The following is a 16,688-nucleotide window of genomic DNA, read 5'->3' on the forward strand; positions in this document are numbered from 1 at the left end:
AATGACCGCCACCACGTGGCTATCTCCAACCTTGCCCAAGTAGTGCTTCACCCAGTGACCATTGACTCAGAATACTTCATTGTTTTTGTTCTTCAAGTCGAATGCACCAAAAGGTGTCATACTAACAATTTCAAATGGACCACTCCATTTGGATTTTAGTTTCCCGATAAACATTCTCAACTTTGAGTTAAACAACAATACAAGATCGCCAACCTTGAACTCTTTGTTCCAAATATATTTGTCATGAAGATATTTCATCTTTTCTTTGTACAAGGACAAACTCGCATATGCATGGTACCAGAACTTATTCAATTCATTTAAATGTGTAACCTCCCAAGTTAGAGGCTACATCCCTATCAAGATTTAATTTCTTTAGAGCCCACATTACCTTGTGCTCTAGTTCCACTAGAAGATGACAAACTTTCCCGAACACCAACCGGTATGGAGACATTCCGATAGGTGTTTTGTAAGTAGTCCGATAAGCCCATAACTTATCATCAAGATTCTTGAACCAATCCGTCCGATTAGCATTCACCGTTTTAGACAACATACTCTTTATCTCCTGGTTGGAGACTTGCACTTTCCTACTAGCTTATGGGTGATAGGGAGTCGTGATCTTGTGAGTAACACCATACTTATGTAAAATATCACAAGCTTTGTTGCAAAAGTGTGACCCCCATCACTTATGATTGCACATGGAGTACTAAATCTTGTAAAATATTCTTCTTTAAGAAAGACGCTAAACTTCTCGCCTCATTGTTGGTAAAGCGATGGCCAAAACTCTTTTGGACACATAATCCACCGCAACCAATATGTAGGTATTTCTACAAGAGCTCCCAAAATGGTCCATGAAGTCAATACCCCAAACATCGAAAATGTCAATATCCAAGATGGTTGTAAGAGGCATTTCATTTTTCTTTGATATTCCATCGGCCCGTTGACATTCATTACATCTTTTCACTAAATCACTAGCATCATTATAAAGAGTAGGCCAATAGAAATCACAACTAAGCTCTTTGGCTGCCGTTATTGCTCCACCATGATAACCACCATATGGTGAAGAATGACAAGCCCCAAGAATATCACCTTGCTCTTCTTCTGGTACACACCTCCTAATCACCTCATCCTTACAAATTCGGAAAAGGTATGTTTCATCCCACTAAATAATCTTGACAATCTCTTTTGAGCTTCTTCCTTTGGTTTGAAGAGAATTCATCCGGAATGATTCCACTCACAAGAAAATTTGCCAAGTCCGCGAACCATGGCACCTCTTTCATTGAAATTGCCAAAAGATGCTCATCGAGAAATGAGTAATTGATTTCTAGGCCATCATGTGGCCTCACTCCTCCTCCAAACGAGACAAGTGGTCCGCCACTTGATTTTCACTACCTTTCCTATCTTGGATATCAATATCAAATTCTTGCAACAAGAGCAACCATCTCATCAACCGAGCTTTGGAATACTTTTTGCTCATAAGATAACGAAGCGCCGCATGGTCCGTGTGGACAATAACTTTGGCACCCATCAAGTACAGGCGGAACTTCCTAATTACAAATACAATAGCAAGGAGCTCTTTCTCTGTAATGTATAATTGGCTTAGGTACTATTTATAGTCTTACTATCATAGTAGACCGGGTGAAAAATCTTTCTGATACGTTTCCCCAAAACAGTCCCAACCGCTACGCCACTAACATCACACATGAGTTCACAAGGAACACTCTAATTTGGAGCGGTAATGATAGGAGTATTTTTCAACTTGAGATTCAATAGTTCAAAAGGTCTCATGCAATAATCATTAAAATTTAACTTCGCATCCTTCTCAAGGAGTTTGCACAATGGGTTCACCACTTTAGAAAAATCTTAGATAAAGCACGGGTAAAAACCCACATGGCATAGGAAACTGTGCACACCCTTCACCGAAGTTGGGGTGGAAGCTTAGAAATCACCTCAATCTTTGCCTTGTCAACTTCAATTCCTTTCCTTGAGATTTTACGGCCAAGGATAATACCTTCCCCGACCATGAAATGACATTTCTCCCAATTGAGTACCAAGTTAGTTTCTTCACATCTAGCAAATACTTTATCCAAATTTGCAAGACAATCATCAAAGGAATCCCCTACCACCGAGAAGTCATCCATGAAAACTTCAAGTAGTCCTCTACCATGTCCATGAAAAAAGCCATCATACACCGTTGAAAAGTCGTTGGTGCATTGTACAAACCAAATGGTATCCTCTTGAAAGAAAAAGTACCATCTGGGACATGTAAAGGTTGTCTTCTCTTGATCTTCCGGAGAAATTAGAATTTGGTTGTAGCCCGACTACCCATCAAGAAAGCAATAGAAAGCACGGGCGGCCAATCTATCGAGCATTTGATCTAAAAAGGAAGTGGAAAGTGATCCTTCCTTGTTACTTTGTTGAGATTGAGATAATCCATACAAACCATTCAACTGGTTACCATTATTGTATGAATTAATTTATTCTTATCATTGGTAACTACCACCATTTCTCCTTCTTTGGGACACATTGAACCGGAGAGGTCCATGAACTATCGGAGATGGGGTAGACAACCCGACATCCAACCACTTGATAATCTCCTTCTTGACAACTTCTTGCATAGCCTCATTGAGTCTTCTTTGATGTTCAATAGATGATTTAGCACCATCATCCAACTTGATCTTATGCATGCAAAAGGCGGGGCTTATACCCCAAATATCCGCCAAGGTCCACCCAATAGCCTTCTCCCTTTTTTGTAACACACCAATATGGAATCAACCCACACGTCAGTCAAACAAGAGGAAAGAATAACTGGTAAAGTAGAACAAGGGCCAAGAAATTCATATCGAATGTGTGAAGGCAATGGCTTCAACACCAAAGTAGGTGGTTCTTCAGTAAAATGCTTTGTAGGAGGAGTCTTCCTATTTTCAAGATCCAAAGATAATTTTCGGGGTACATAGTTGTACAACCCCCATTCCTTGCAAAGAGAACACATTCCATAAAACCATCCATCTCGTCATCATCAAATTGAGCAAAACGTCCTCCAATATATCACCAACACTTGTATCATCAACAATAACATCAGTCATTAGGTCCACAAATGAACACACTTCATTGTTATTTGGTTATCGCATGGACTTATACACATGGAATGGTACTTTTTCATCACCAACTCGGAAAGTGAGCTCTCCAGCATCTACATTACAAAGAGCCTTACCTGTAGCAAGGAAAGGTCTTACAAGAATGATTGGTACTGCATAACCAACTTCACAATCTAGAATGACAAAGTCTGCCGGAAGAATGAATTTATCAACCCGGACCAAAATATCTCCAATCCTACCCAATGGCCTCTTCATGGTACGATCGACTATTTGAAATCTCATAGAAGTGGGTCTTTGTTTCCCAATCCCCAAAGTCTTGAAAATAGAATAGGGCATCAAATTTATACTTGCCCCAAGATCACAAACAGCTTTGGCAAACTCAGCACTTCCAATTGTACAAGGAATCGTGAAAGCACCCGTATTCTCGAATTTAGGAGCCATTGAATGAACAATCCCACTCACTTGATGAGTGACTTTGATATTCTCAAAATTCATCAACCGCTTCTTTGTCACAAGATCTTTCATAAACTTTGCATAACCAGGTATTTGTTCCAAAGCTTCCACCAATGGCACATTGATTGAAAGACTCTTTATCATTTGAATGAACTTCTTGAATTGATTCTCACCATTTTGCTTGGCAAGTCTTTGATGGTATAGAGGTGGAGGCTTAGGCAATGGTGTATTTGCCTTTTGCACTACCGGTTCCAGTATGTCAATTATGTGTTCCCTAGACGGGTTCACCCCCTCTTGAATCTCTTTCACACTATCGTCAATATAAATCCGAACTTCCTCATTTCCTTGAACAACATTGTTTGGGATCTCTTCTTCTTTAATCACTTGGTCATCAGCGACAAGTCGCCTTTCACATGAGGTGGGTGCATTCCCACCTCTGCCACTTCTTGTGATAACCTCCATAGCATGCCCCGTATTGTTACCGCCCTTTGGGTTTACCACCGTGTCATTTGATAGTGCACCTTAGGAAGATAATTTAGAGCTTGAGAGATTTTCCCCATTTGAACTTCTAGATTTCGGATTCATGTGTTGTGAGAGGCAAGTTGTGCATCTGAATCGGCATTCTTTTCCATCATTTACTTGAACATATTCTCAATACGTCCCATTTAATTGTTTTATGAACTTGAACCATGGTAAGGATAAGGAGGTGGGTTGCTCGGTTGTTGATACATTGGGGGCCTTTGAAAATCCGACCCTCGGTTTCTTTGATTGTTACCTTATAACAACACGATAGGGGTTCAAGAATTGCTAAAGAAGAAACAAGAAAATCAAGAAACATGCGGAAGCTAAAAGAAAGTAGAGAAACGAAAAAGAAGACAAAAATTAAAGATAGATTGAATTCAAGAAAGAGTTTCTTGAATTCAAGAAGTCTATCCTTGAAGTTGAATCCTAATAACAACAATTAGCTAACGAAGAACTAATCGCCTTTGATAGAGAATTAAAAATAAGAGATAGATTGTGAAATCAGACTTTTTAGAATAACAAGAACAACAATAAGCCTAAACGTATCACCCACTCTAAGATTTCTAATAGGGTTTAATCTTACCACCTTAGATTGAGTCTTGAAGGTTGAAGAATAAATCCAAAAGTAGCCACATACAAGAGTGCAAGAAAAATCTCACAATGTTTATGGATAATAGTCTATAATAATCTAAGTCTAAAAACAAATAAGACACCCCTTATATAGGTAGGAGAGGGTCATGAAATTAAGGATGAAAAAATAAAGAAATAAAGTCATAAACTACCTTGGACAACAAGTCCAACTACCTTAGGAAAAGGAAAATAATAGGAAGCAAAAACCAAGTCATTCTTGAAAAGTAATTTCAAAAATCTTAGTAAAAGAAAAACATAACCTTAACTAACTAGGAAAACAATAAATATAGTCCTAGAATATATGGAAATAAGTCCCAAACTAATCTTGGATAGAATCTTGAAAATCTTAGAAATCTTGAAGGAAATTTACAAGCAACTTGGCACCAACTTGCACTCAACATCTAGCACGCCTATTGTACGCTTCTTGGACATCAAGTAAGTCATTTTTATGTTATAAAAACGTGGCTTTATGTAGGACTTCATGGGATGCAAGTGTGGACTCATTTTAGGTGCCAAATTGGTTGATTTGGACCTTCTTCAGAGGATATTTTTTTGGATCTAATCCACCTCTTCATGGACATGAATTTGGGCCATAAAATAATTATAACACCCAGATAACTCATATCCTATATACTTAAGCTTTTCCTCCCAACTAACAACTTTTTTATTCGCTCCTGAAGTTCAATGGACTTGTTTTGCAAAATTTTAGCTTGAGATCTTGTTAAAGGCCCTCTTTGAGATTCCAAAATTTCATCCTTGTCCTTGAATAGATTTAAGCTTTCTAGGATGCTATCATTCCCCTCTTCTTAAAGAAAATTCGTTATTTCGACCTTGCAAGAAAACGAAGATAGGCATTATTAAATGGCATCCACTAATCTGGAAAAATGGTAGAATAAAATAAGATAGCGACCATGTGTTCACTTAACCCAATTAAGCCTAATAGGTTTAAATGCTCTTTTATAAAGCATATGGACATCATCACCCCAATAAAATATATGCCTACTTAGATTTGTCCCATAAAACCTCTATTAAGGTAGTCCAAAAATGTGCATGACAATGAAATTACAAAAGATTGTTCACGCATCCATTTAAAATAAGTATCTCTACCACATGTATCAAATAAGATACTTTTATGATATAACCAAGTATCAATTACAAATCTCATGGATTCTTCTACATATAAGCTATTCAAAGAAGCACATAAATTCACAATAAAGTTAGAAGAACCCATAATTCCCAAAATAAAAGTTTCAACACATTCAAGCTCATGATTATAACTTTTTCCAATAATATTCTCAATATTAAAGGATTCTAAACTATTGCTTAAACTATCAAAGAAAGAGTCATAGACAAGCTCATGAAAGAGTATTTGACCACTAACGGCACAATAATCATGCATAGCCTCTTTACTAGTATCAAATACTTTGAGCTCACAATCAACATGACTAGAAGAATGACTTTCTATCACACAACAAAACTCACATTTTAGCAATTTATCACAAGAAAACTCATTTCCAAGGCTTTTCTCATAAATTTCATGCCTCTTCCCACCAAGTTCGAACATATAATTATCTATGTCATACTCAATTTCAAAAGGCAACAAATTACTCTTGCACTTAAACTTAGATATTACAGTTAATGACTTGATATGCATCAAAATATCATCATCCACAAAAATTATAAAGTCAGCAACATAAGAAATAAGAGTATAGTTCATTACCTCCAAAAATACCTTAGGTGTTCTAGAAAGCCCAAGAATTCGAATAAACCAATTATACATACCATACTTGGACTTAATTACCAATTATACATACAATTCAAGAAGTCTATTCTTGAATTCAATCTATCTTTAATTTCTGTCTTCTTTTTTATTTCTTTATTTTCTTTTAGCTTCCGCATATTTCTTGATTTTTCATGTTTTCTTTACTAATTCTTGAATCCCCTATCATGTTGTTATCAAGTGGTATCAGAACATAGACTAATCAAGAATTCAATCTTGATAATCTTGGGAGATTCTTTAGCAAAAAATTAAAAATAAAAAATAAAATAAAAAGAAAAAAAAGGAAAAAAAGGAAAAAGAAAAAGAAAGAAGAAAAAAACAACCCCCCAAAAAAGTGAATAGCTCATATTATTTCAAAATTCAAGTATTGTTTGGTTTCCAAGTCAAGAAGGAAACAATAAAAGGGGATCCTAGTTGTTGAAGATTAAGGTAACTTCTTTCCTTATTATGCATACCATATTTGGACTTATTTACCATTGAAACATCATCACCGTGTATTCTTTTATACAATGGTTCTAACTTAGTAATGTCTTTAGAGAACTCCATGTCATAAATCTGTAAATAAGGATCAAAATAGTCAAAAAGGTTCAACAACAAAGAGATTAACCAATATTTTATCTTCCACCATCCAACAAGAATAGATTTCGCCAAATTCATGTTGGAGTCCAATTGGATCTTATGCCACTATCTCTTGCACCTCACCTCCCCTTTCAGAAGGTCTTTCCACACTTGGCTGCACAAAATCACAAGAACTAATACAAGAAAGAGTTAATGGGTTAGGAAGTAAAAAAAACTTTTTCTTTCTTACACTCCCTTTGGATTTTGTCACAAGACTAACTTTCTCCTCACCTTTAGCCTCTTTTCTCTCACTAAAGTTTTTTATTTTTTATCTTTCTTCACTCAAAACCTCTTGTTTTTATCTCTCTACCTCATAGACTTTTGTAACCTCATTGCCTTCTCTCTTTTCTTTTCTCTCAAGCTCACTCTTTTTTTTACTTGACATCCCATTCTCTTCACTCAACACAACCTCTCCTTTTTCCTTTCTTGGGATGCCGATATGCACTCCCTTACTCCTCTCATTCTTTTCTCTCTCATATTTTTTCATATTCTTTTAATAGTTTTTTTATATTCACAAAATTGTGAGGGAGTCAAAGGCCCAAGAATGAGTTTCTTCCCGTTAACCTCAAAAGAATATCTATTTTTTTACATACTATATGAAGCTCATCTGTAGACATACCATGGCTTTCCCAATAAGATATGATAATTATTCATGGGAATTACAGCACACCAGATCACATCCTCATACCTTCCAATAAAGAATAATAACAACACTCTTTTATCTACCTTTAATCCTCTCAACGTGTACGGTTCAATATGCTCAACACAAGGCAAGTTCAATTTCTCAACCATATAAGTGCTAGTTGAGTTATAGCCAAACTCTTTGTCAATTCTAAGGGCACAAATCGCAGATATCACTTTAGCTCTTGTTTGAAAAATAACTTTACCATTGTCTTCCTTCCATTTGGTATACTGTAAGTTCGACTTTTCATGTTGTTGAGTCATAGCTCGCATCCTTTCACTGTAACTACCTATTTGAAACATCTTGAACAAAGATTAGAAGAATTATGTATCTCTCAAATTTGGCTTTTTCATTCTAATACTCTCACCTCTCTTGTCTTTTTTCACTCAAAGCAACTCTTGGTCGTTAATCTTTATATATATTAATAAGCCTAACAAGTCACAACCCTTCAGTGATAAGAATAAGGAGTTAGAAAAAGAAAAGGAAAGTGGATGGCCAAACCTAGAAATAATAGGAATTGGTTAGTTTTAAAAGAAAAAGGAAAGAATTTTGAAAATCTAAAACCCACGAGAATAAGGAAAGAAGTTACATTAATCTTCAAGAACTAGGATGCCCTCTTATTGTTTCCTTTCTTGACTTGGAAACCAAACAATACTAGAATTTTGAAATAATAATGAGCTATTCACTTTTTTGGGGCTGATTTTCTTCTTTTTCTTTTTCTTTTTCATTTTTTTTCTTTTTTGCTCAAGAACCTCCCAAGATTATAAAGATTGAATTCTTGATTAGCCTATGCTCTGATACCACTTGATAACAACAAGAAGTCTATTCTTGAATTCAATCTATCTTTAATTTCTGTCTTCTTTTTTTGTTTCTTTATTTTCTTTTAGCTTCCGTATATTTCTTGATTTTTCTTTACTAATTATTAAATCCCCTATAGTGTTGTTATCATTACCCCAACCACCTTGGTTGCTGCTTTCCCAATTTCCTTGGTTGTTTCCACTCCAATTTCCTTGATTGTTGTTGTTATACCAATTCCCTTGATTATTAGAACTCCACTCGCCATGGTTGTTTTGTGGTCGCCATTGTTGTTGGTTTGGCCCTTGGAAGTTGTTTCTTTGACCTTGAAAATTGGTCACATATTGCACTTATTCCTATTGCTCATTCTAAGAATCATCTTGATCAAAACCTCCATCATCTTGCATATAGTTCTCCACTCGGGTTTGCATTTGTGGACACTTGGTCCTCTTCTTGTTCACCAAAACAATAACTCCCTCCGTAGCATGAACTTTCTTAGGGGCTTGCACTTGATTGAGTTGGGCCTAGTTGAGTCATGGTAGTGGTCAATTCGGCAATGACTTGCCCATAGTCTTGCAATTCTTTGTGGAGGTAGATCATATTCGGATCACCTTGTGGAACATTGGCTCGGGATTTCCAAGCCGATGACATCTCCCCATCTCATCTAGAATGTCACACGACTCTGCATAATGCGCGATCATAAAGTTTCCACCAGCTAGTTGATTCACTACACATTGATTGGTTGTGTTAATCCCACGATAAAAGGTTTTTTGCAACATGTTTTCTGTCATATAGGTGTTGGGATATTCCTTAACCATTGTTCTATGGTGCTCCCAATTTTCGTGTAGTGAATCATTCGAATCTTGTTTGAATGCCAATATCTCATCTCGAAGTGTAGCCATGTGCCCCGGAGAGAAAAATGTAGCAATAAAATTGGCCACCAACTCATCCCAAGTGTGAATTAAATGGTCCGGCAAACAATCCAACCAATCTAAAGCTTTCCCTTATAGAGAGAAGGGAAAAAGCCTTAGCCTCAATGCATCATCGGAAACATTCGTTTGTTTGCTCCCCTAACATGTATCCACAAAGACCTTCAAATGTTTGTAAGCATTTTGTGTTTGTGCACCGATGAAGAAGCCCTGTTGCTCATGTAAAATGAGCATCACGTTGGTGATTTGAAAGTTGACTTCCCTAATACGGGGAGGGATTATTGCACTAGCATAACCTTTATTGGGCAATATCCAATGTTGAGGCGCTTGTGGTGGAGGTAGGGATGGAACAAGCACGTTAACTTGTGGTGCCTAGCCTGTCCGATTAACTTGTGGCACTTAAGGTACCTCGTCGAGTTGTTCCTCCTCGCCATCTAAGTCCCCCAAAGGCGAATTTCTGAGCTCATTGTTCGCCATGTTTGTACCTATAATTTCTTAAACAAGTTAGTAATACGGATGACAAAGAAGATATTCCAAAAACACACTCAAATATATATCTAACACCGTTAAAGCTCCCCAGCAACGACGCCAAAAATTGATCCACTCCCAATCCACACTCAACAATGAATGGATGAGGTCGTTGAAAGAATAGTACTCAACTATGAGTCGGGGTCAATTTCCTCAGAGAGATAAATATGGGTATTAGAGTGTACACTTGATGCGTGTAGAAGAAATAGCTTAAATACACTTCCAAACAAGTTGGTTTTGCAAATTACTTCTATAAACTATACTATCAATGATTAACTAGAGAATTGAAACTAGAAATTGCTTAATTGTTTTTGGTTGTTTTCAAATAGGTAAAAGGCCTAGGGATGTAACATTCCTAGGTATTAGCCTAATGGGTTAATTATGTTAACACTTGTTTTAGTGATCGGGGTGTATTATAGCTCTCAAATCTAAGTTACCTCACTTGATACCTCTCGGTCATAGAGTGATTTTGTCCAATTTGAATTTCTCAAGCCCAAATGGGTATCAATCCAAATAGTTGATATGATCTCAAGTTGGATTTTTCCTATCTCTAGTTCAAACCCGTTAATTAGGCTAGTCAAATCCTTAACTAGCCTAATTTCTTGTTAGCCAAGTTTTTCTAGACTAAATCTCTCTTTCTCAAGTAAAGACCAAGTCAAAAAGGCATGAATCAATGTTTGCAACTATTAATTCTAAAATTAAAGCATGAACAAGGCTAAATAACAAACACCCAATCATAAACAAGCATTAGATTAATTACTCATAAGGTTTATACACTAGGGTTGACTCATAAATTATAGTATTTTTAACCCAAATTGGTCACAAATTACCAAAAGTGGTAAATTACAATGGCTACAACTCATAAATCTACAAACTTGACCAAAAAAGTGATTCCCGTCTATTTATAGTGGCCTAAAATTTGCTGATAAAAATATCTTTCGGGAGGTTATGCGGCTGCACAATTCTATGTGCGGTGCACACTTTGCTTGAGTCTGCAGGTTGAGGGATTCTGCAGCCGCACAATTTGATCTGCGGCCGCACAATTCCATGTGCGGTCCGCACTTCTGGCAAGGCTTCAGTTTTGGTCGTTTTGCACACTCTCTGAGTTTGTGTGCGGTCTGCACAGGGCTGACTCCAACCTTATGTGAAGTAAGGCATGTGCCTTAGGCTCCCAAATATAGGGAGCCCCATTTTTTTAAAAAATAATAGGTTCATAGGTATTTAAAAAATAATATTTAATATTTTTAATACAAAACTAGAGTTTTTAATATAAAGGAAAGAAAACTTTGTAGATATATAAATAAAATAATAATTTGACTTACTTAAAAATGTGTAGATGAATAGTTTTCATAACTTTTAGTTTCTCATTTTTTACTCCTTCATTAAAAAATTTGCTCTCTCTTCCTCAATTTGTCCAAGTCAATCTTCTTTTTAATCTCTTCATATTTCAGAAAACTCTACATATTTTTTTTGTGTGTGTTTTTTTTCTTTTATATTCTTACTAACTTCTTTCTCTAGGATTTCATTACTCAGCTTCTTTCTCCAAAATTCACTAGTTCAAGTATTCAGTAATACTTTTAGATAGATTGACTATATTATCAATCGAGCAAGAATTAGTAGAGAAAATCAATTATAAAAAAATTATTAACAACTTTATATCTCAAAACATTAGAAGAATAGACTTCAAATTAAATAAAAACATATCTTATAACTTTCTTATAAAAATTTAGGCCTCATATTAAATTTTGGCTTTAGGCCTCGTATGTGCTTGAGCTGCCCTTGGGTCTGCACTTCTATTCAATCAACCTCTGAGCTTCAACACCAAATCTGTGGCCGCAGAGAGAATTTTGCTGTCCGGGCTTTCTTCCGCGGATGCAGAAATACTTCTGCGGACCGCACTTTTGGTCTGTTGCGCCCATTCTTGCCTTATGAGCCGGAGCACTCCTTTTTAAGTTAGATTTCTTTATTACAGTCCAAATCTCCAACATTCCTGCAATTTGCACATTTTGATTAGGTTTGGAAACATAAATCAACACTTTCGAACTAAAAGTAAAGTAAGAAAGTATTAATAAGTGGTCAAAATCCACACTTATCAAGTAGTAGCAAACTTATATATATATATATATATATATATATATATATATATATATATATATATATATATATATATATATATATATATATATATATATATGTGTGTGTGTGTGTGTGTGTGTGTGTGTGTATATATGTATATATGTAATAAAAGTTATGTAGAGAACTAGTAAGAATTGTGTCTGCCACCCAATTCTAAATGCATGGCGATATTACTCTACCACTCTATAAATGGAGGCTTGATAAGTGTCTTTACTTTATCAAACTTTTTTCAAAGAAATTAGTACTAGCACGTATGACTATGGATACTACAAATGGGCTTTCTGTAATTGCTGTTGAAATGGGGCAGTTGCAAAATGAAATTCAAGAGCACTTAGAGTTCTAACCTTTCTTTTGAGAGTTAGAACAATGGATCCTGCAATAAAAGAAGTGCACATTTGCGCTACCAGAGAGCGCATAGAGGGCTTGGAGGAGAGACAGCAAGCATAGCGGGTATATATATATATATATATATATATATATATATATATATATATATATATATATATATATATATACTAGTCTCTGGACACGCACGATGCGCGTATTGCCCTATCAATATTATTTTGAAAATAGCAACTTACATAGTGGTATTAAATGTGTTGATATTGATTTTCTTTCATATTTTGGTATTGAATGTCTTTTATCGGCCATCGACCTTATAATAATATATGATAGACAAGATTAGAAAAAAAAAATTAGAAACTAAAGTGACATGGCTAAAGTAGTTAAAGAGATGAAAGACATTCAATACCAATATATAGGAATCTTATACATTTGTTTTGCTACATAGTGGCGTAGATAGTTCTAATACTCGTGTATAATCAAAATAGAGATTTTCTCCGAAACTTTTATCTAAAAACCTAAAGTTAAACGGACTCTACTAATTTCTACCTTTGTATTTTGATAATCAAATCTCTCAATTAAAAGTGAGACACACTGACAAAGTAACTATTTGATTATATGTCCCCCTATAAATTTGTTCACATCATGAAAAAGTGCTTGTCAAAAGTAGCATTTATTAACTTAAGTGTTTTCATCTTCGTAAGGTACATAAAATTAATTGGGTAAACTGAAAAGATCCATGTGTATTCAGAGTGTCAAAATGAAGATGTTATCATTTTGCTTGTGATTGTAAATTACTACTATATATAAGATTATTACCTCATTGAAATTATCTTATTGCAAAGAGCATATACCGTTTTGGCTTAAATAAAGTATGAAGGGTTTACACATTTCACAAAAGGGAGAGTCTCAGTCAAATTTAAAATTTGAACATAATGTAATTACTCATTGATCAAATGGCTGTACATTTTTCCATGGATTTATTTGTTTCATTTGTTATAAACACACTATAAAGTACCAACAAAATTTCTCTATCAAGTTGGTCGCTGTTACAGAGTGTTATGGTAATCAATTGGTTGGGAATATAAATGTACCAAAGTTCCAAATAATACCACAAACATATACATTTTAGACTATGTATTTATATGTTTCCGACTGCTTTTTGCTCCAGCAAATAAGATCCCAAGAAGTTTGAAATTATCCATATCTTCCAAACACAAAATGGTGTGCTTCATGCTTATTCCTTAATTTTATCATGACGTGTGGATTAGATTCTACTCATTTCCTTAGTTGCCTCAGATTTCAAAAGGCATCTTAACCCTATTGCAACTTTTGTCATCTTGCTTAATGATATGACAGTTAAGAAATGCATGCAATTTAATTAGTTACAAGAGGAGCACTCACTTAATTTACTCAATTCACTTCTGAGAAATAACTTCACTCATCTGTCTCGTCAATTGAATAGTGTCAACATCAAACTATCCCTGATACACCATTTATATAACATACCTGAATCAAAAAGGGAGACAATAAATATCAAAATTCTTTAGCGAAACTGTGAAGATTGACAGTATCCTCATCCTTTTGCCATTTCAGTGGGAGTTAGGACTTCTAATATTGTTGATTCTTTCTTTCATACCTATATCTTACCTTCAGGTTTAGTTAAAAAAAAATGGTAGAAGCTTTTTCTGTTTAGTTTTTTGTGGAACTATGTATAAAAACAGGAAGAACTTGAAGAGATGCCTCAACTTCACACCCTATTTATCTGCTTGCAATCCTTACGTTAGAGATTTCTTTTTAATGCATCATTAAATGTATCAATGATGACTGACCTTTTTTCAATTTCTCATATTCTTCGTATTTTGAACATAGTGAATTAATTGGTTAATCAATACAGTGGTTTATGAAATAATACAGTTTCTATAAGGCATAAAAGTCCAGTAGAAGAGAAGCTTGGTTAACGTACTCATTCAAGAAGGAATCATTTGATGTTCATTATGTTATCAATCTCAACTCTTCAAATTATTACAGGTTGAGATTCACGAAAAGAAGCTTGGTTAATGTATCCATTTATGAAGCAATAACTTAGTTTTCTAAAACGTACATCAATATTTCAAGTCTAGTTTTTTCTATTATTGGAGGAGATGAAGGATAAAATTGTCATTGTCACACCTCTTTTTTACCTACACCCCCGAAAGAAGGGAGTATAACGGAGTTTTTTTAATTTAAGTGACAATCGAAACGAGATTATTTATTTAAAAATTTAGAGTCGTCACTTAGGATAATTTATGGTATCCCAAGTCACCGGTTTAGAATCCCGAATCGAGGAAATTGACTCTGTTTTATAGTCCGCGAACACAGAAATCCGGGTAAGGAATTTTGTTAACCTGGGAGAAGGTATTAGGCATTTTCGAGTTCCGTGGTTCTAGCACGGTCGCTCAACTATTATTATTGACCTATTATCTGATTTTAAAACACTTTTAAACCTATGTGCATTTTAACTTTAAACCGCCTTTAATTATTTTAAGGAAAATTTCAATGCCATCTAAAACATGTCTTTGGACTGCGCCACATGAAATGCACCCGTAATCCGAAACACATTTTATTCAACGTTGTTATGATTTGGATTTGGGTCACATGAAATGCACACTCGAGTTTAGAAAGGTAATATTATTAAAATAACGCGCCTAAAGCAACTACGCATTTTTAACTTTGCGAGGGCCACGAGAAATTTGTTAAATGGCGCGCCTCGTGTTCTAAGGAGTTATTATTAATTAACCGAGGGCCATAAACTATATTTTATTTAATATGTCATGCCTCAACTTTCTCCTAAAGAAGATATTCGTACTCAACTATTACCATCGAACACGATCGAATTCCATAAATATTGACGTGTTATCTCTTTAAGATATCTTTACAATTATCACCAACACTCAGTACTACCATATATGATTTAGCAATGGAATAAACTTATTCTTTAGGAGATCGCCAAAATGAAGTAAGACCTTTCAAACGTTGTACCCGTGGGTTTAATTTTGATAAAACTAATCAACTTCTAAATACAAAGCGACAAAATGGCTATTTGAAACCAGTCAATTTCCTCTGAGCATAAACCAAAACCAAATGGCCATCTACTGTTCTATTCAGCTTCAAGTACAAGCAACAACTTGACAACATAATTTTACTAAGGAAAACTCAAAGAACAAATAAGTAGCACACAGAACTTATCGAACAAAGAAGATATGTCAACATCTGATTTTAGAAAGAGCAATTTAAACCAATCAAATGCAATGAAAAATACAAAGTTCATGGACAAATCTGTAAAGCTTGGTTCAAAGGAAAAGAAATGCAAAAATTGAATAAACTAAACAAGGAAACCAACCAAGATTAAACAGATCCATGTAGATTCAAACTTATCCAAATATAATGTAAAGCTATTGATCCATAAAGAATGAAAAGAGTTGAACCTCGCTGCTGCATATTCTTCGACGATGAGTCAACGAAGAGAGTTTCCAAAGCAGCAAACCAAAAATGAGCTATTAACCCCGACCTCGAACCTTAACGGAAACTGACAACGGATTCGAACTCAAAAACGATTCTCAACTTTAGTTAAACTCTACGTTTCGAAAATCTGTTCGTGCGCGTGATGGTGTGTGTGCGTTTTTTGGAAGAAGTGTCTGTTGGTTTTATGAAGAAGAAGCAACAGCTTCTCTTTGTCTATGGCTGCTAGGTCTATTGTGTTTTGAGGTCCGTTTGACTGGATGAGAAACAACGGCTAGATCTGGCTCAGGGAGTGGTCGCTGGAGGTTCGACGAAGGAGATGACTCGGGGGTGGGGTCTGGTTGAAGAATGACGGGTCTATTTGGGGTGTGGTTAAGAAGAAAGAGCTCCGTCGATGGGGAGGGGGGTGTGAAAGAGACCAAGCTTCAGGGGGTCACTCTTGGATTTTGAGAATTGCGGCCCCTCCCCCATTAAAGTGTATCCGTCTCTCTTTTTAGGCGTTACCCCTATCCCTTCTTTATTGTAGAGTTTAGGTCTAATGTGTATTTTTGTGTATTTTGCCAATTAGTTCCTAGGTCTTTTTGTGTTAAGTTCTTAGGGTCTTTTTATTTATTTTTTGTTCTAAAGAAGAGTTTAGAAAAATCCCTAGGATTAGCTTAATGAGTATTGGATATTGA

At 35.4% G+C, this 16,688-nt stretch overlaps 1 protein-coding gene and 1 long non-coding RNA gene across 3 annotated transcripts; both read right to left on the minus strand.

Annotated features, from left to right (window-relative positions):
• Nucleotides 1-739: 739 nt before the first annotated feature.
• On the minus strand, nucleotides 740-4,010 carry LOC104246715 (uncharacterized). The gene is made up of 5 exons (XM_070166700.1): nucleotides 3,153-4,010; nucleotides 2,759-2,971; nucleotides 2,498-2,675; nucleotides 1,947-2,233; nucleotides 740-1,126 (listed from the first exon to the last, which is right to left on the minus strand). Exons 1-5 carry the CDS (start codon nucleotides 4,008-4,010, stop codon nucleotides 740-742), a joined length of 1,923 nt encoding a protein of 640 aa, XP_070022801.1.
• Nucleotides 4,011-11,645: 7,635 nt separating this feature from the next.
• On the minus strand, nucleotides 11,646-16,487 carry LOC138886539 (uncharacterized). Of its 2 annotated transcripts, XR_011405505.1 has the most exons (3): nucleotides 15,978-16,473; nucleotides 13,915-14,019; nucleotides 11,646-12,022 (listed from the first exon to the last, which is right to left on the minus strand). It is a non-coding gene; the product is annotated as an uncharacterized lncRNA (long non-coding RNA). The 2 variants fall into 2 exon arrangements; XR_011405506.1 differs by lacking the exon at nucleotides 13,915-14,019 and having other exon boundaries at nucleotides 15,978-16,487.
• Between the last annotated feature and the right edge of the window lie 201 nt (nucleotides 16,488-16,688).

Source organism: Nicotiana sylvestris, chromosome 2 (genome assembly GCF_000393655.2).
Source record: "Nicotiana sylvestris chromosome 2, ASM39365v2, whole genome shotgun sequence".
Lineage (NCBI taxonomy): Eukaryota > Viridiplantae > Streptophyta > Magnoliopsida > Solanales > Solanaceae > Nicotiana > Nicotiana sylvestris.

Coding starts and splice junctions, on each gene's coding strand:
- LOC104246715 (XM_070166700.1), bottom strand. CDS start 4,010: ATGGAGGTTATCACAAGAAGTGGCAGAGGTGGGAATGCACCCACCTCA. Junction 2,972..3,152: donor TCCGAGTTGGTGATGAAAAA/GTACCATTCCAT, acceptor TCTCTTTGCAAG/GAATGGGGGTTGTACAACTA. Junction 2,234..2,497: donor CCAAAGAAGGAGAAATGGTG/GTAGTTACCAAT, acceptor TTTTCTTTCAAG/AGGATACCATTTGGTTTGTA.